This window comes from Alosa alosa, chromosome 12 (assembly GCF_017589495.1).
Source record: "Alosa alosa isolate M-15738 ecotype Scorff River chromosome 12, AALO_Geno_1.1, whole genome shotgun sequence".
Classification (NCBI taxonomy): Eukaryota; Metazoa; Chordata; class Actinopteri; order Clupeiformes; family Clupeidae; genus Alosa; species Alosa alosa.
In genome coordinates this window covers 35,273,078-35,292,744 of record NC_063200.1, presented here as the reverse complement: position 1 = coordinate 35,292,744, position 19,667 = coordinate 35,273,078, and the positions used below count along the sequence as shown (strand labels likewise).

At 39.8% G+C, this 19,667-nt stretch overlaps 2 protein-coding genes across 3 annotated transcripts in view; both read right to left on the bottom strand.

Moving 5' to 3' along the window:
- Positions 1-13,690, bottom strand: part of LOC125304165 — a 63,660-nt gene extending 49,970 nt beyond the window's left edge. Inside the window, exons 1-4 of the mRNA XM_048258233.1 lie at positions 13,491-13,690; positions 11,651-11,798; positions 11,528-11,561; positions 11,199-11,301 (exon numbers count right to left, since the gene is read on the bottom strand). Coding sequence (XP_048114190.1) covers positions 11,199-11,301; positions 11,528-11,561; positions 11,651-11,798; positions 13,491-13,510 — 305 coding nt within the window. The 5' untranslated portion in view covers positions 13,511-13,690. The remainder of the gene's footprint in view (positions 1-11,198; positions 11,302-11,527; positions 11,562-11,650; positions 11,799-13,490) is intronic.
- Positions 13,604-19,667, bottom strand: part of LOC125304164 (transcription factor TFIIIB component B'' homolog) — a 102,444-nt gene continuing 96,380 nt past the window's right edge. For both annotated transcript variants that reach the window (XM_048258231.1, XM_048258232.1), the window contains exons 18-21: positions 15,932-16,053; positions 15,376-15,836; positions 13,893-14,061; positions 13,604-13,740 (exon numbers count right to left, since the gene is read on the bottom strand). In XM_048258231.1, the coding sequence (XP_048114188.1) occupies positions 13,708-13,740; positions 13,893-14,061; positions 15,376-15,836; positions 15,932-16,053 (785 nt within the window). In that variant the 3' untranslated portion in view covers positions 13,604-13,707. The remainder of the gene's footprint in view (positions 13,741-13,892; positions 14,062-15,375; positions 15,837-15,931; positions 16,054-19,667) is intronic.

The following is a 19,667-nucleotide window of genomic DNA, read 5'->3' as shown; positions in this document are numbered from 1 at the left end:
CATTTTGGGCGATGTGGAGTCACAAGCCATCAGCAGATTAAATGCTCAGGAGAGAGAGAGAAAAAGATGTGGTTTTAAAAAGACGTGACCAAAGCTGAGGCAAGCCAGGCGATAAGAGTAGGCCTATAGGCCCAACGGTAATTGTAAAGCTATTTACAAAAGATTCACTGCACATAAATTCTGATGTGGTACATGAAAATTTAGCTAAAAATGTGGATAATGCAATGCAATCAAATTCTGATGTGGTACATGAAAATTTAGCTAAAAATGTGGATAATGCAATGCAATCAAGCATTATGGACGATGTGGAGAAACAAGCCTGCAACAGATTAAATGCTCACGAGAGAAAAAGATGCGGTTTTAAAAGGATGTGCAGACCGAAGCTGCAGCAAGCAGGTGATATTTAGAAATTTATTTCACAAAATCCAAGACCAAGAACAGACAGACTACGTAACTGGACACAGAGGCCAAAAATATTGAGAATTCTACCGGGAATGTTAATAAAGACGAAGGAGTGAATAGTGCCAAGCTGAGGCAAGCCGAAGGCTGCCAACGAGGGCCCGACGCTAATTGTAAAGCAATTTACAAAAGATTCACTGAACAGAAATGCTGCTGTGGTACATGCAAATTTAGCTACAAATGTGGAGAATGCAATGCAATCAGGCATTTTGAGCGACATGGAGGCACAAGGTGGCAGCAGTCCAAATTTCCGGGAGGCTACCTCCCAGAACGAGAGAAAAAGATGCACGTTTTAAAAGAACATGCAGAGGAAGGAGTGAATGGCTGCCAGCTGAGGCGAGCCGGGCGATAAAGAAGGCTGCCAACGAGGGCCCGACGCTAATTGTAAAGCAATTTACAAAAGATTCACTGAACAAAAATGCTGATGTGGTGACATGAAAATGTAGCTAAAAATGTTGAGAATGCAATGCAATCAAGCATTTTGGACGATATATTGGCACAAGCTGGCAGCAGAGCAAATTCTCGGCAGGCCACCTCTGAGAGAGCGAGAGAAAAAAAGATGTGCATTTAAAATCAGGGCCTAAATTTCAGCGCGGGATTGCGGGTATTGCGCATAAGTTATTAAGTATTGTGCATAATAATAAAAGTCCCGCAACTCTAGCCATCATAATGAGAGAAATTCCAGCACACATTTTACAGTGCTGTCTGCTAGGCCTAACGTTAATCTAATAATGGAGCGGCCTGAATGCGGGACTAATGACTGGACGGACCAACTCTGACTTCAAATGAAACGTAGCCCCATGCAGAGACACACACACGCGCAGGACCACTTTGCGGGTGTCTCTCTCTCTCAGCAGGATTTGACACCGCTGAAGTCATATTATAGCCTAGGTGCTTCTACATCAACCGCTATCAACAGGAAAGCGAAAACAAGTTTAGCGATCAGGAACCGTCAGGAATTTTGCAAACACAGAAGCATAACAGCCTATAATGCGAGAGAACATGGATGTGTTCTCCATTTGAGGAACATTATAATCGATTGCGGACGTGAACAGACAGCTACAGACACGGAGCGCATAGTAGGCATACTTTCATTTTCTAGTGCACACATTCATTACGTGAAAGATAATTTGTAACAAAACAGCGATCAAATATTACATATATGGCAGTGAGCTTTGTTTTCAAATGTTTTCATGCATGTCTAGATAACGGGTGAGGAATGTTTAGGAGACTATTGTAAATCCTCAAATTATAGAAAGCACAGCACCTTTATTTGGGGCAGGCTTGCATTCAAGGCAGCTAGACCTTTATTTCTTATGTGGTGCGTTTTATTGTGATACATAGGCCTACTTTTCGTTTGGAGCGGCATACCAATAGGCAAAAGATGTTCGATTTGGGATTTAATTTACGTTTGGACTGTTTGATTATATTGCTAAATATCGGGACTGATAACCACTGAAATCTGTGGGGTATTTGATGGTTCACTATTAAGTTTCATGTAGTTGAAAGAGTGTCTGGATTTCCATCTGCTTATTCGAGATAAGGCATCCACTTTCATTCATTAATGCAACGTGTGGTGTGCTGTAATGGAAACCTTATTCTGTATAGCCAAAGAGGTCTACGATAGCCTAAATTGAGTTATTTTTTAAAATTATACATGATTTAATGTTTTATTAAATGTGTACACTGATGCCTGTCAGCAACAATTCTGTTTAAATGTAGGTTACTGCTTCAGCCTCTGGCATGCTCAGAATGGGGCGGTTAGCGACAGGTAGCTTGAGAGCGACGTGTTGGAGACTCATGGTGTAGGACAATGACTTTTCATTGGCAACAATATTAAACCAACCAACAATATAAAATAATTAAGAAGAGCTCTTTTATGAGTTAAATCGAAACAAAATTATTACTGGCCTTTATTTGTCCGAATCTGAGGCCCGGCTATAAATAGAATCCCGGCCATAATTTGAGGATTTAGGTATGCATGTGTGTTTCAGGCATAGTGCAAGCACTAATCTCTGACTGAAAGTGCATAGAACTTGTGCATCTGAGAGCACGCTCGAATCATAATTGATGTTTAATTATACATTTTTTCATATATAAGTTGCACCTGACTATAAGTTGCAGGACCAGCCAAACTATGAAAAAAAGTGTGACTTACAGTCTGGAAATACGGTATTCATTATTGAATGCCAAGCTGGAATCATCTTATTGTCAAAGCAGGCCTACCTGTGAGCATGTAATTGGCCTATGGGTTTTCTACAGGAATTGCATGTTTGAACGGGCACTGCATTAGTTTTTTATAATTCCCGAAACCCCATTCATTCACGCATAGGGATTTTTTCTTACGAACCGAACGCATACAATATGACGGTAGTGTCTACCACACTCTATATGGGCAATGTTTTGAGATCATCAAATCAGAGTGCTAGCAATGAATCACATGACCATCTGTGAGCTTCTGAAATTTTCAACAAAGATGGCAGTATCACAATAGTGAACCGAGTGAAAAGAGAGGCTTCTTTTATCTTTTTACTTCGCTAAGTGTTTATGTTAAAGTCCAAAATGGACATTTTACTTCATCAAATGCTCAAAAAACCAACTAACATCTATTTTTATGTGCTGAGGTTGTTAAGAAGACATCATTTTTCCCAGTAAACTGTTAGCTACCATTGCTCCATTGAGATTGAATGGGATTTAGCTAAATATCGGTGGGTTTGCTAACAAGTTGCTAGTTGTCTCTTGCCCTCATTAGTTGCCCTGTGTTGCCGGCAACATTGGCCAAAAATTGTGGTTATAAGGAGGGACAAGGAATTAAGCTTGAGTATGGATGTAATATCTCATAGCCTATCTAGTGAGAGATCTGACCCTGGTGAGTGGCACAGGTTCTGGGGCAGATGGAGGTCGTGTGTTTTGACGCAAGATGGCTAAATGAAAGTTCCCACGGTTATTGCATGATTGCATGAAGACTCATGGGTAGCCTATATGTTATTTTATATAACGAATAGAAAGCATCTTTTCTATGTTCTGTTCGGAAGAAGAAGAAAAATGCTTAAGATGAAATCATTTGACGGACCCCCTGCAGTACCTCTGCAGACCACTGGTTAAATATCACTGGGCTACAGGAAGCAATGGAGGGAAACAGGGGGCCTAGGCTACAAATACAGGATTTATACTGTTCCTTCACAATTATTGGGTTGAACACGCACAGTGGTGTCATGTAAGGACCCTGTTAGCACTTGTCATGACATTTTGAGTCTGTTAGGAGGCACAAAAGCACAGTTTAGTACATGCCCTCATGCCTTTTTTTATATATTGCAGTTCAGTTTCCTACATAATTGAATTATATTTGTGGCGGTAGGTGACGTGGTTATGATGCTAACGGATTTAATCACGATTTAGCCAGTCGTCTTCTATGCAAACAACAATCCTTGCAGGATTTTTAATGTTTTCTTTAAAAATGCATGCAGGTTTGTTGAGGGACAGAGACTCAAGGAGAGGCTGTACAAAGGTGCACATAGCTCTACAATTAAAGGATTTCATTCAATTTAGTACAACATGGAAAATCATTGTGTGGTGGTCAGTGTTGATATTGTGGTGGGCCGCCACAAATAAGTCAATGTATGGGAAACACTGTATTGCAAGTTTCACTGACGCTTTGCATCAAATTTAATGGAAGTAGCCTAACTTAGCCTTGCCTAAAAGAGGACAATTCATGGATAGTGGATGCTTCATTGTGAACGCCAGCAAGGATTAATGCTAAAAATGCGTTTAAACATCTCAGATGACATTCATTGGAATGTATTTTATCGGGTTAGAAGAAAAGTTAGGATATGTATTTAATTGTGAACGGTTGTTGAGCTTTGCCAATGTGTGATTAGGCTCATGGGAGGTGTGTCATGGCATTAAAAGTCCACACTCCTGCAACTAGTGGGCAACTCCGGGCTGTCATTTGAAAGGTATGAATGACTAATCAGCTTTAAGCGAAAATATATATTTTTTTATTTACAATCGCATATGGCTTTTATGGTATACAATGCTTTGTTTATGCAAATCCTTGCGAATTCTGAGTGACCTTGCAATTTTGTCCAAACACTAGGGCTGGGACAGTATGGATGTTTTCTTACTGTGGTCGGTAAGCAAGAAATTACTGCGGTTTTGCGGTATTATTTTATAGCACAATGTTATGATAACAATGATAACTTTCACTTAAACTTTAAGCAATATTAACCCTATTAGACTCACTATAATAAAATGGCTTCACATTTATCAACATCATATGAAAATTATAGTTTTTTTTTCAGTTTTTTTCTGTATTTCATACTACAGTACGCTGTGTTTGGAAAATAGGCTCTCGCTAGATTTTCATATAAAAATTGATTTTTTGGCATATTTTGCACCTCCTCCCTTGTTGCCTATGCTAAGCTCAGAGTGATGCATGGTATTAAGGGGGCCCTCCTCCCCATACAGCCTGATCTTATAGTGTGCGCCAATTCCATCCAGACACTCCACAATTTCATACTTGGTGGACACCCATGTATCCTGGATTTTGTGGCGACCGTGAAAATGGTTCTTGCAAAAGAGTGTATATGTACATTACATTTAGCAGACACTTCTTGACCAAAGTCATTTACATACGTCAGCTATATTACAAAGAATCACATTGTCCCCGGAGCAACTTGGGGTTAAGTGCCTTGCTCAGGGGCATAACGGTGGAAGCCGGGAATTGAACCGACAACTTTCAGCCCTTCTCCTTAACCACTACACTACCACCGCCCACTAGAAAAAGACTAGAGTGCCAGGTGGTAATATGGGTACGTGTGAGGACCACCATGCCTACAATATGCTGCAGCCTCTTCTAAGTGTCTCCTAGCACTAGCATAGACAGAAGTCAGGTACTCTTGATGTTGCACCACCCAATCAGTCGGTGGACTGTCCCTGTGGTTTTGTGACTACCAGAACATTCTCGTGTCCTGTGATACAGTAGCCCAATCTAAGAGAGTAAAGTCAATGGATATTATCTACAAAGGCAGATTTCCCATGAAGGTTCTGGCTTGGGTTGTCTTGCTTTAGTAACCACACAGTGCTCATACTCAGAACACCACTTTTGCACCTCATGCCACATCTTGGGCCAGTAGCACCTCTGGCATATCAAATCTGTGGTCCTGTCCACCCCCAGATGGCCATGGTTGTTGTGTAGGCTAGTGAGCACTTCGACTCGCAAAACCTTAGGCAGTAAAAGCTGTAGCACTGGATCCCTGGAAGGAGGAGCCTGGATCGCTCGGTTTCAGGTCCCATACACTTCCTGTATCTGGGACCACTGCTTTAACAGCTGCTGGACTTCCCTTGGTTCACTCCTCTTGTCTTAACGGGTAGGTGGTCGTCCCTGTCGCAAAAACCACAGGTATCTGGAAATACAGGGATCAGTCCCTTGCAGGACTTTCAGGTCTCTTTTGGTTCGACCAAGGATGGTTCAACCAAGATTCTGTCATCCAAGAGTCTGGATAGGTGCACTCGAGGAGGCTTACATGTTGGCTATGGCAATCGGCAGGGGGACGTCCAAGCCGTGTCACACAGATTGCAAAGTGTTAGTGGGGCTTGTGGGAAGCCTAGAAAGAGCATCGGCATTGTGATTAGCTGTCCCAGGACGATATTTGATGTTGTAATCAAAGAGGGCAAGCTGAGAAACCCAGCACTGTTCCAGAGCACCCAGTTTCGCTGATTGCAGGTATTGGAGGGGATTGTTGTCAATGTACACGGTGAACTTGTTGCCCAGGAGATACTTTTTTTTTCTGAGATTGCCCAATTGACTGCAAGGAGTTTCATGGCACTATAATTTGACATGTTTGTCTCAACTGGCCTCAAGCCCCGGCTAACAATGGCTATTAGTCGCCGTAACCCATCCTTCTCCTGTCACAGAACTGCCCCCAATCCTGCATGGCTTGCATCTGTCTCTAAGATAAAGGGACGACTGAAATCGGCATAACCTAGGACTGGCGCTTGAACAAGCCGATTTTTAAGGCTCTGAATTCAGAAAAAGTTCTGAAGGCAAACTTGAACCTGACTACATTCAATGTTAACTATCCAATATTAAGATGTCTCTTTTTTTTTGTAATTGAAATGTATGCAAATTAGTGCATAATTAATGAGATATTGTTAAATTACATCCATAAACATATATTTTCAGAAAACTTGTAATGCAAAAAATATTATCTCTACATAAATAATCATAATAATAAGTTTCATAAGAATATCAATGAGTTAAATTTTTTACCCTATTCACCCGTTCTATGTTGCCTATGGAGGCCAGTTTTATGCCACAAAGGCCAATTAGCAGGTTTAAAACTAAAAAATCAGCTAAGTAAATATGATATTCAGAATCAGCACCCCAAAATTAGGCAAAATACCCTCTATACTAGTGTTTCCTCACATTTGACCCCCAAGTGATGGTAGTCCCAGTCTTAATTATGCATTATATAAATGATGGTCATCTAAGTGTGAAAATGGATCGTGAAAATTTGAAGACAAAAAAAATATTGTTCCTTAGACTCTATACTAGCAACATATGCAAAAAAATCAATTTTTACAAGAAAATCCAGCGGGATTACACAAGACACTGTACTAACTCATACTAGTACCACACAGAGCCGCATTGATTCACACACTCTGTCTGACAGATGTCAGAAGTGTTTTGATGTTTTATATATTTTATATATATTTATATATATATAAAACATATTTTTCTGTTTGGATATGAGGCACTAATTTACTCACTGGTTTGTTTATTTAGATAACCAGTAGCCTAAAACAGCAAAAATATTGCAGAATCATCCCATTGTAGCATCTGTTGAAAGCCAGTCTGCTGTTAAGTTTCAGTGAAAACATACTTTACATATGTTAGCCTACTTGCAATATTTGCATTATCATGATCTCAGGAATACATTTTGATGATGAATAAACACAGTATTGATACATTTTCCTGGATAGAATGGAAACTTATAACCAAATGCAGATGATGATAAAACAAAGTTCTCCTGCTTTGCGACTAGCTTTAATTTCCCCACTAACCCACAGCTACACTAATCTTTAGGATTGCATGGATAGAACTGACAGCCTGTTACAACCTGGGAGTTTTGACTCGTGGCGGATTTAATGGATTTGCTTTAATGGATTTGCTCGTCGGTTGTTTGATATGGATTTTAACCAGGGTTCAACAAAAGGTAGGCTCTAAATTACTACATTCCTGCTGCTGGTGTATGGATGTGTGTCGTTGTGGCTCCAACAAGCTTGCGCAGCCTAGTTTTCAGTCAGTGACGGTCATTTGCAGGCAAGAGCTAGCCTATGAGAAACATTTTTTTCTTTCAGTTGACATGTAGCCTTGTATTACGGGCTGTGAATTAAGATATCCTAGGCAACAAGACATGCTCTAATGGACCGCTTGTTACGGAATACGTTGTTGAGTTTAGGCTTTTAAGTTAGGCTAGGCTATTAAGATTATCTTTATGCACCAGCATGTCATTCCTTGAACAAAACACCGCAACTTTCATCACAATTTTTTAGAAAAGTTGTCGAGAAATCAGGCATTTTAAGTCGCAACAATCTAAAAAAAATCCTCGCGAAATCCTTGAGGGACTGTACAGAGCAGTTTGGTATTTGTTGCTAAGTAGCCTAGCTAGCAAATTAAGCAGTAGGCTACAGTAACTTCCCTTTAATGCGTGGCTAAACAAAGGCAGAGTACCTTAAAGGTGCTCTAAGCGATGCCACATGTTTTTTAGACTAAAACATTTTATGTCACTTACTGCAAACATCACCTAACCAAAAACAGCAACAAAAACATAAACTGTTCCACCAAATCACAGACAATATGCGTGTTTAGGAGTTTCAATTGCACGGGAGCAGCACGGGAGGGAGGGGGAGTCAACAGAAAGTCAACAGAAGTGACATAACCAAGCATCGCTTAGAGCACCTTTAACTTACCTTTAGCACATGGCTAAACAAAGGCAGAGTACTAAACCTCAACTTCAGCGTCCTAAAACAAAAGGAAAGAACCGTAACTCGGGAGTTCTGGCCTTCTGCCTTGGTTTCTCTTAGAGTTCCTGTTAAAATAACCCTTTAATTTTTTGAAAAAAAAAAAACAAAATTGACTCAAGATATTTCTCCACATCATAAAGGAGGTCTTCAATATTCCATAGAGGACAATGGGCTGTATGTTGGGCACCTGCGCATGGCGCAAAGTTCGTTTTTCACCCGCGCAAAGTTGAATTCGGTATTTTGCACGTTTTTTTTTTAAACATCGCGCCCAGGGGTGTGGCAATTAACAACCTAGGGAGGGGCCTGGCGCGTTGTCTAAAAAATCGCCATCATACACCACCCAAAACCTGGTCAGAAGTCAATGGCGAAGTTGTTCATATGCTATTTTAAGAGCGCATGTCAACAGTCATATTGGCAGGTGCACGCACCATCCTTCTATCATTCATGAACGCACACCAGCGCACGTCCATGCAAAGCATTACAAATTGCACGATTACAATGTGAAACATAATTAGAATAAAGATATTACGAAATACTGTACATCTCATGATGAGTAGTTATTCACCATCATTTGCAAATTGGTAATGACGGTTAAAAGTGATTAGGGGAGAGGCGAGACACACGTATGGAGCACAGCTGAAGACGCACCGTCACGAGATATAAGCAACTCCTCTGCAGGATAAATGTTGTTTTATTCAGTCATTTGAGCAACATTAGGGTAAGTATTGCTTTTTCCAGCCTTTGTTTTCGGTGGTAACCCATTGTCAGTCGATAGTGAAAGTAACTGCATATAACTGTCTTGTCGTTGACTGACTCCTTGGTGAAGTTAGTTTCACTTGCCAATGAGTTCAAATAATAGACAAGTGCAAATGCGAGACGGCTATGCTAGGTTTTAGTAAAGCATGGTTTAAGAATGACTATTCCATACGGTCTCGCAAGCAGCCTCCTTCAAATGCGCCGTTGAATGCCAAAATACAGATGCATTTATTTGACATATCGCGTTTTGCGCCGTTAAAGGGAATGACATATGTCATTCTCATTGGTTTAAAATGATGTTACGCCCCAAACACACCCATATGACTGATTTAAAAAACCTAGGAACACCTTGTTGCGCCATGCGCTCCACTTTTGATAACGAAACCCCTCCCAATGTGAACTGGACATCCTACTAATTTGAATAGACTTTTGATGAGTGACAATGCACTTTAGAATGTCATGATAGGGCCCAATAACTAATTTTCGACCAAATCTGAAGTTACGGCCTTTTGCCTTTGTACGGCAGTGTAAGTTTGACATGGTTATACTAAAACATCTCATTTCCATTATAGATTAGATTAATATTGTTCTCTACTACATTTTTTTTACCATATTTTGAAAAAAAACCAACATCAACTTGAAAACATTTCCTCTCCGACTAGATTGCGTTATGCGGCCCACTAATGGGCCCCAGCCCAATGGTTGAAAACACACCGTCCTAAACAGTCTCCTTGACTTTTTTATAAGGAATATTGCAGATATGCCTCAAAAATTTTTTTTTTTTTTAACAGATGGACATTCTGACTAAACAGCTCAAAGAATTTAGTAATTAAAGGCAATTTATTGTTCAGTTCATGTAGAGGAAAGTACTTACACCTCCTTATATTATCATCCTGGAAAAAGACTTCCTTATCACAAAAACTCCCTGATATGCAACCCCATATCATCAGTGACTATGCTAGACTTGCTTGTTTTCTGCTATTCGATAAAGAGGAAACCTGATTGATGAAGAATACTGTTCTAAATTAGTAAAGTCTATGCCTCAGATAATTCAAGAGGTCATAAAAGCCAAAGTTAATAGTATAATAAAAGTATAAAGTATAATATTTCCATCAGGATTGAGTAATTACATTATTTGAAAAATAAATTGCCTTTAATTATATATTTACAATGTATAGAATGTTCATCTGTGATTTGTCTTTTTTTCTAAAAAAATGAAACCGCTGAATGAACATCCTAAAAGAGTGGTGATTCCATAACTTATTCCAGGGATTGTAGATATTGTGAATCGGTTTTCCAAGGAGAAAATTATGGCATCATTCACCTTAGTGGTCTTCCGTGGTCTTCCAGACCTTTTGGTGTGCTTTCCTTCCTTTTGAGAAGAAATTGTTGATTTGGCCATTCCTAAAATTCCTGTTATTTAGATTTTATTTCCAGCCTAATCATGGTCTCCTTCACTTTCATAAACCCTTCTTTGGACTGTATATTTATTAGTTCCAATGAACAGCAACCCAATGCAAATTCAAATGCTTAGAGTGAACTACAAACCTTTTATTTGCTTGATTTATCGTATTATAATGAGGAAACAGACCACAATTGACAGTCAACTGCTTGCCAATTGTGCAATTGCTTTTGATCCTGAAAAAAGGGTGATAATGTATAAAGATGGCTGTTGTTTTTTAATGGTTAATCCGGTCATTTTATTTAACTTGAATTAAAGACTACACTTCAAGCACAGCTTCATTTCAGATCCACTGTGGTGGTGTTCAGAGGCAAAATGACAAAAGTTGTGTTACAGCCCAAACACTTGATATGACTGTATAAAGAGCTTACTATAGAAACACAACATAACAGAATCAACACATCAACTCCACAAAAAACATCCACAACTGATCACAGGAGAAATAGATGGCCAATGAGAGTTATGATGGAAGTCAAAAGACTCCTCCCCAAACCTTATGATGGGGCCTTTGGGATCCACTGAAGAAGGTTCCTGCATATTGTTGTCCTTGGAATCATTGTGATGACTTGCAAAAGAGCAGAGGCCTGCGGAAGACACTGACAAGACAAATATACAGTATATATAGAAACATTAGTTGCAGAACCTTGGTCTTATAAGCAGTTTGCGGTCAGACTGATGTTTTCAGTAAACCCCTCAGAGTGAAATTATGATCATACCCTGACTCCGTTAACTTCTGTAATCATAGAAGAATCAACAAGACTACTTAGGTCTTCATGCGGTTTATGAATCAATAAGACATTAACTGAGATAAAAATCTCTCACCTGCTTTGCCATCAGAGTTAACTGGACTGAGACACTAGAGGAGGAAAAAGACATAAAATAGTAAGTAATGTGCTGTGAAGTAATGTGTAGTAATGCAGACTTGCACCAATGGCAGTTTTTTACTTGAGAAGTTGTATCCTCTTTGTTTGAAAAATGGTTGTCTAAGTCTTCTTTCTGCTCTCCTCTCTCTTGTCCTTCTGACACAGCCACCAGAGCATTGGGAATGAGCAAGTGAGACACCACTGCTGTAGCTGTCTGAAGTTTGTCACTGCTGCAAAACCAAAACAGGGTGCTATGGATTATGGGAGTATTACTGCCAGTTAAAGGTTGTATCAGCGATAGCGGGGAACATCACTTCTGTTGATGTTCAAACAAAACAGAGAGCGAAGGCCAGGTGTAAAACCGGCCAGTTGGAAAATGGAGCAGACTGGGAAATGAAGGTTGATCTTGGCCAGAAGATGGCGGTACCTCCACATATAGTGAATACTAGATTAAGACCCGATTTACTTCTGTGGTCGGATTCAGAGAAGATAGTTTATTTAATTGAACTTACTGTTCCTTGGGAAGACAGAGTGGAAGAGGCCATTGAGCTGAAGAGAACGACATATACTGAAATACCAAAGGAGACAGCCCAGCGCGATTAAGGCCTATTGAAATCGGCACACAAGGGTTTGTGCCAGATCTGCTATTGGCTTGCTGTATGAATTGGGCATTTGTGGATGAAGTCTAAGACAGGTGGTTAGTAACATGTCCTTGGCAGCAGAAGTGAATGGTTGTGGGTAAGAAGTTACACTTCCTGGGGTAAGGTAAACTAACTGGCTCATTTGTTTTGTGTTTGTGACAGACTGTGCCTAGGTTGATGGTGGTTGGTTAGGGTTTTTAGGGTTATGGTTTAGTCCACATCAACGGGACGGACCAACCTAACCAACCTAGACCATGCCAAGGCTGGTTAAGAGTATCTTAGATATTGGATATTTCAATGTGATAATATGGTGGAAGCATGGAGGGGAGTGTCTCCAGGACGCTGGTTTCACTGTTAAGCCTTCGTGGTAAGGTGTCGTGGGCCTAACTTAACGAAACATCTGTGAATGAGGGTGCCCACTTGATAACCCCAATGACATGCTGCATTCTGTATATTACTGTTAGATGGGCCACTTGTCTTGTGTTTGTGACCATTGGTTGGCAGATTGGAGGTTAGCGTGTTTTTTTTAGTTAATTTGGGTAGAGGCTTCTGAATGTGTATTTACCTAGGGTTAGGATTTTGGCACAAGGGATTATATAACATCTAATCCTGTGTACTAATGTAATTATTAACACACCTCATTATAAAGTGTTACCGACTAATATATTCAGTTTACACCTAATTAATTGATTTTAGAGTTATGGTTTGCATATTTATGCTTTTTTGTTTATTTTCATTATTGATATTTGACATTGTATTGATATTTGTTATTACTACTGATTTATTTAACGCATATGTACCTGTCAAATTTTTTAAAAACTGTTTACTGTTAATTTTAACTATTGTAATAGTTAAATAGTTAATGTAATTGAGCTTTGGACAAAAGTGTCAGCTAAATACCATAACCAATAAAGATGTACAGGTGCATGTAGACATGGTCAAAGGTGAACACCGAAAACTCCACCAAGGTAAGATTTAAGTTCAACTTAAATTAATGTTATGCTCCCACATCTCTTGCATAACTCCTTTCCACCGCAAAACCATGAGAATGTTAAAAAATCCATCACTTCAGATGAAAATCAGTGCGATACTTATCCAGGGGTCCCAGCACCCCTCCACTGTTTTGTGTAACTCGGCCATTGAGAAACCACTGTATGAATGAATATTGATCCTATATATTATATACGATTAGCCATGAAAAAACATCTACTATGATCACACAAAATCTGTCAATGAAGTTGTATTAGTTTTTTTTTTTTTTTAAATAACAGACACACTTACCTATTAATAGCAATAGGCATTTCAGGAGTAGTGTCATAGAAAGACACACTTTCTTCCAAATCGGAACCTGTGACTCCCTTAGGCTCCTTCTGAATGTCTTTGACTCTACTTTCTGGTAAGTTCACATAAGATGAAGGTATACAGCTTGACTGATCAGTTTTGCAGATTTGAGAAACAGGGGGGGTCTTTGCTTGGATATACTTAGCTGAAACCTGTCTTAAAGGAAGACCTGATCGCACTTGTGTTGTGCCTAGAACACAGAAAATCAAACTTTAACACAGTGCAGGAAACTTGACAATACAACAGGATGACAATTCCTGCCCAATCTACCATGCCCTCAACTTCAGTTGATACATCTTTATGAAACAAACTATTAGCTTGAAGGCAAAGTCTGCAGTTTACCCGTTGGATGGCTGAAGTCTCTAGAATAAGATTTGGTGATGAGATGTCTATATTACACACAAGTTGCTTATTCTTGTCTCCTTCCTCTTCCTTTGGCACAGGTACCAGAGCATCAGTGACCATCAGATGTGGCACTGCTCTTCTATCAGTCTCAATGATATCTCCATTACTAGTAGACAAAGACAAAATTGACATAACACAGAAACAGTTGCCACATGGCATGACATAGGTATTGAGAGGGACTGTTTGAGAGTAGGGCTGGGATAAACGATTATTTTTTAAACGATTAATCTAGCGATTATTTTTTCGATGCATCGATTAATCTAACGATTCATTTTTTCAGTCCAATTCGATTATCTCCCCATTAATTGACTAATAGCAACTCATACATGTTGATTTACATATCTGAATGAAAAAACATTAATTCCTTAACATTGCAATATATGTTTATTGCTCTTAAAATTCCAAAATAAAAGACTATACAAGTGCAAAGTCATGCATTCTTAGTCAGAGGTAGCATTCAATAAAGTTCAGTAGTGTATATGTCTAATTGAGTGCCTGTCACTTTAAGACGTTCATGATGGAATCCTTGAAATTGTAACATTAACACAGTTAAAAGGCTGCTGATGTGTGGATGCAATTCATAATGTAGTTAGTTCAAATAACGGTTCGTAGCCTACTTCTCCTTGGGACAAGCACTTTTGAGTCTTGGAAAACACTTTTCCATTTACATCGGGATTTTGCAAACATTCAGTGTCAGAGTCAATAAAACGAGCCCTGTATGAGTAACGAAATTGACAAGCAACTGTAAGTAAGCATGCTAAACTTGACATCCAAACAGTAGCTTTGAGATACTGCTTGATTGCATAACTTAACTTAGTTCAGTCTCCTCAATGTACTATGTTGTGATAAGACCTTAGCAGACTTAACTTTAATGCAGCAGTTTTGAACAAATTTGCGCAGCATGGTCACGATGCTAAGCGGATTTAATAGCAATTTAGCCCGCCGTGTTCTATGCAATGCTTCTATGTGGCAACAGCAATCCTTAACCTCGTTACGAGAGAGAGCGGGCGGGGCAAGGAAAGGCTGTGTGCGTAAAAAGCGCAGTACAGCTCAATGAAAGGATTTTATCTTATCTTTAATTTAAATAGTACAACATAGAACATCAGTGTGTGGTGGCCGATTTTGATTTCGTGCCGCCCAGTCACAGATAAGTCAACGTACGGGAACACTGAAGGTGTAAAGTTAAAAATATTTAGCGGCACACTTTATGCTTGACAAATCGACGCCAGATATTTTTTTTTTTTTTTTCGCGCCATCGATTTTTACATATTTTTTCGCCGGCGCCATCGACACGCTGGACGTTGTCCCAGCCCTATTTGAGAGACAAAGCAACTGAGAAAGTGACATGAGCAGAATACACTGACAGAAGCAAAGGAGCAGAGAAATATATAAAATTGCATTCATGCAGTGAATTGCTCACCCTTGCACTAGTCTTGTGTTCAATTGTCCGGTCATTGGATTGGGCTTTGTGATAGAACACAGAGGCCCTATAACAGTGGGAGGATTATCTGTAATGGAAGGAGGAGTCTCTTTCAGTGAAGGGAAAATGTCTGTGACCAAGTTATGGGGCTCTGTGAGAGATGTGGGGGGCTCATGGGAAGTCGAGCACATTTCTGAAAAAGATGGCAGACATTCTGCATTCGAGGGAAGCGTGTCGGTGACGCATGGAAGTGACTTTGTATCAGAGGGGAGAGTTTCTGTGAGAGATTGGAGAGGTTCTGGATTACAGAGGAGTAGCTCAGTGTGGGAGAGGGGGGGGTCAGTGTCAGGGGGAAGTGTTTCTATGAAGGACGGTGATATTTCAGTTAGGGAAATGATGAATATCGGCTCCTCGCAGTTAGTTTCTGCCAGCTGAGACACATCTGTTGAGACTTCTACTACCTGTTGTAAAAATAAGTACTTGTTAGTATAGATTACAAAAAGTATCCTGGCATTTAAAAAAAAAAAAAGTTATCTTGATTTACTAATTCATATACCGGTCTTGAATTTCTGCCGGAAAATGAGGCTCCATGGACACTCCTGTCCATGTCAGGCTCTGAAGAAACTGTTCTTCCATGGTCTGTATGTGTACTAGTGAGCTGTTCCTGAGTTGCAATTTCTGGAAGAAAAATCATATTATAATTCTATACTTTCTGGAAAGCATACAACAGTTGTCAGCTGCAATTGCAAGAATAAATACAGACATTTATTATGTTCAGCCAGATCTGTGCAATGTTGCATGAAGTTGAACGCGCATTGATTTAAAGCTACATGAATACAAAGGAAGGTAATATGCCGACTGTATAGTGTACATTTTAGGACATCCTCAGCTGTCAGACTCAGGTGTCAGACATCAGATGAAAGGGCATCAGGTCTCAGGAAAACCAGTCAAGTTTACGGAATTACACAGTCATGTCTCAGACATCAAATGAAAAGGAGTCAGGTCTCAGGAAAAGCGGAGTCAGAGTCAGGTATCAGACATAAGATAAAAAGGAGTCAGGTCTCAGGAAAACCGCTGTCAGAAGAAGCGGAGTCAGATGAAAAGTTATCAGTCAGGTTTCAGACATCAGATAAAAAGGAGTCAGGTTTCAGGAAAACAGCTATTTCTGTTAATTGGTACAACAAGCAAGCTTATTTGTGATATAATAGACTATAGCCTATTTCTTTATGCAAAGGCTGACTGACTGTCATTAGCTCTGAATGAAGAAATACAACAATAGTGCTATTGAATAAGACACATGTTTATGGCCTACGCTTCTACAGAAATCACAGTGAACGTTATTTTTAAATCTTCTGTCCTCAACTTTTCCCCTCACTTCGCACACTCCATCAGATTCTCCACACACACAGCCTAACGTTTTTGAGGAAGATCTTGTTTTCATTTGGTACTAAAGTTACTTTTGAACTGCTTGATTAACTTTGTTGACGCTGACTGACATTGAGCCCTGGAGAAAAACTTTCCCAGTAGCCCACTACGCACCAAAGGGCATATGGCAACTTACTTACTTACTTAATGGGCATGAATAAAAAAAGGCAAAAAATGTCTTTTGCCGAACCCAAAATTTAAACAAGAATTTTATCTTAACGAAACAACTCTAAATATCAGAGTGGGATAGGTTGAGATATTTCACTTAAATTGCAACCGCAACATGCCTGTTTGCCGACGTTCAAACGACAATGAAAAAGATATCAAAGCACCAAGCTAGCAACAAGAGGGTTGAATGTCACGGAGTTTTAGACACTGAGTTTTTCAAGTTTTAGAAATATTTTCGAAATAAAAATGGTCATTAAACCAATAAAGGCTGAAAACATGTAGGCTACATGCAACCCAGCAGAAGACTATTACATTGGTAAATCATTGACACCATTCACACATTGTATTCTGCACAGTCTCTACATGTGGAGCGCTAATGAGTCTACTGTAAATCATTCAAGTCATGTGTGAAAGTCATTAGGCTCGAAGCGTCAATGTGTCTATTAAGCTCATTAGCCTACTTTCAATAGGCCTACTGTACAGCCTGAGAAGGAGAACATAGCCTACTGTAGAGTAAACAATCAGTTTACTTAGTTATTACATTTGTTTAGTTAAATCCAGTTTTCTACCCTATCTCCATAATATGCTTATAGAAAGACGAAGTCGGGAAAGTGCTTCAGAGAAAACGTGTTTATTGAAATAATGAACATTCTACATTCTACTGTCTCATGCCGCAGTCACCAGTATTGCCACGGCAATGCTACTTTTTAAAGTAGTATTGCCTGGCAATACTAGTTTTCATACATGAGGTTACACTAATAAACAGCGTCACAAACTGCTGCTGCGCTGCGCTTATCCTAATCCTCTTAATTCTTGAATTTCCCCTGGGGATCAATAAAGTATCTATCTATCTATCAATCTATCTATCTATCTATCTATCTATCTATCTACCAAGTGTTTTTCCCGATGCACATAGGCCTATTCTAGCCTACTGTCAGTGACTGACGTGAGAAGCGGGTTCTGTGTTGCGTTCATTTCAGTGACTGACGCGAGTGAAGCGGGGTCTGTGTTGTGTTGCGTTAATTTATTTTCATTGGGTGTGCCCTGCCACAGCATAGAGACTGGCTAGTCTAATCCAAAAATGGAAATGGTCTTTGAATTGACACGCGAAATTAGACTGTTGTAGGCTATAGCCTAAGTTAAAAGTTGAATGGGCAGACTTGTTGTAACAAAGGTAGCCTAAATATCGTAGCAAATAGCCTATGACACAGCCTTTAAGACATTTATTTTACTCTCGCTGGAGTGAACGCAGAATGTGAATAGGCTATCTCTATCGTAGTAATGGGCATGAATAAAAAAGGCAAAAAAACGATTGGCAATTGGATTGGATTGACAATTCCTTCGCTGTTCTGTCGGTTTGTGCCAGATTTGTGCTCACTTTTTTGTACAGAGCTCCAGGATCGGCCACTCCTTCAATGTTCTCTCGGTTTGTGCTCGCATGCATTTTTCCGACACTTGGCTGCAAGCTCCCCTCCCCCACCCCCTTCTTTCACAAGCAGTGCAGCTTTCTGAAGCGGTGCGTTCTGAAGCTAATGTAACAACAAATAGGCTACCACCAATATTGTTGTGTGGCAATAAAAGTATCCAGGGTTTGTGCAAGTAGCCTAAATATATAAATAAATTAAGGACATAAAATCCTTAACGTGAAAAAGCTTAACGTAGCTTAATGTCCCAAAACGGCAACAAGTTGTTTTACTCCCCGTATGCGCTCAATTTTTTTTTTACGTGTCCCAAAAACAGAGTATTCACCAAACGTCTTATAAACAAGTCTTGCCAGGATGTTAAACGGGTCTACCGCGGGAGTGCAGACCTCTACTCTACAGCTGAACTACTTCTTCTCAACACATCAACAGTTTAGGTATGTCTGGAAAGGGAAACACCCACGGATTAAAATGTCCATCTTGCAGAGGCATAAACTCTCCTGAGGTCTTGGGTTTCCAAACTTCCAGTTTTATTTCTTGTCCTAAACTCTTCGACCTCTTCATACCTGGTTAAAACCGGGGGCACAAGTAGCTTGGCATTCTTTAGAGGAAAATTTAGTAAGACCACATAGGCTTCAGGATTTAATTTACTCAAAAATCCTTCTTAAAACCTGTAAATCCAAGTTTGGCTCTTTAATCTCATATCTTGTTGCCACATGGAGAAACATGGAATCACACTCTGACAAATCGCTCAAAATTCACCTCACCTTCCTTTATTTAATAATTATGCCCTTCGCTTGGGTGGTCACCCGATTTCCTTCTATCAGTGGAGTGATAAAGGGATCAATACCCTTTCCGACATTATATCAGATTATGCACTCAGATCTTTTCAAGACCGGAAATTACATTACAACTTACCGGTACTTCTTTTTTCTTCTACCTGCAACTCCGTAGTGCCTTACGGGCATACGGAGTCCCCTGGGGAGAAACTTTGGAGCCTCATCCAATCCATAAAATTTGTGGTAGTCCATCTACCCAAGGCTTGGTCTCCTCTCTCCAAACGTGCAGAAAAAACCCTGCAAGTTGATAGTCACTGGAGCCATGATCGCTCAATTGCACCTAATACAAGGGCCGTAGTCACCATAGACATTGAGGGGGACGTGTCCCCCCCCAATATTCAAATATGACCAAAATGTCCCCCCCAATATACGGACATAGAAAAATAAAGAAAGAATAAAGCGCTATACTAGGCCTACAGGAAACCAACACGCATCTGAA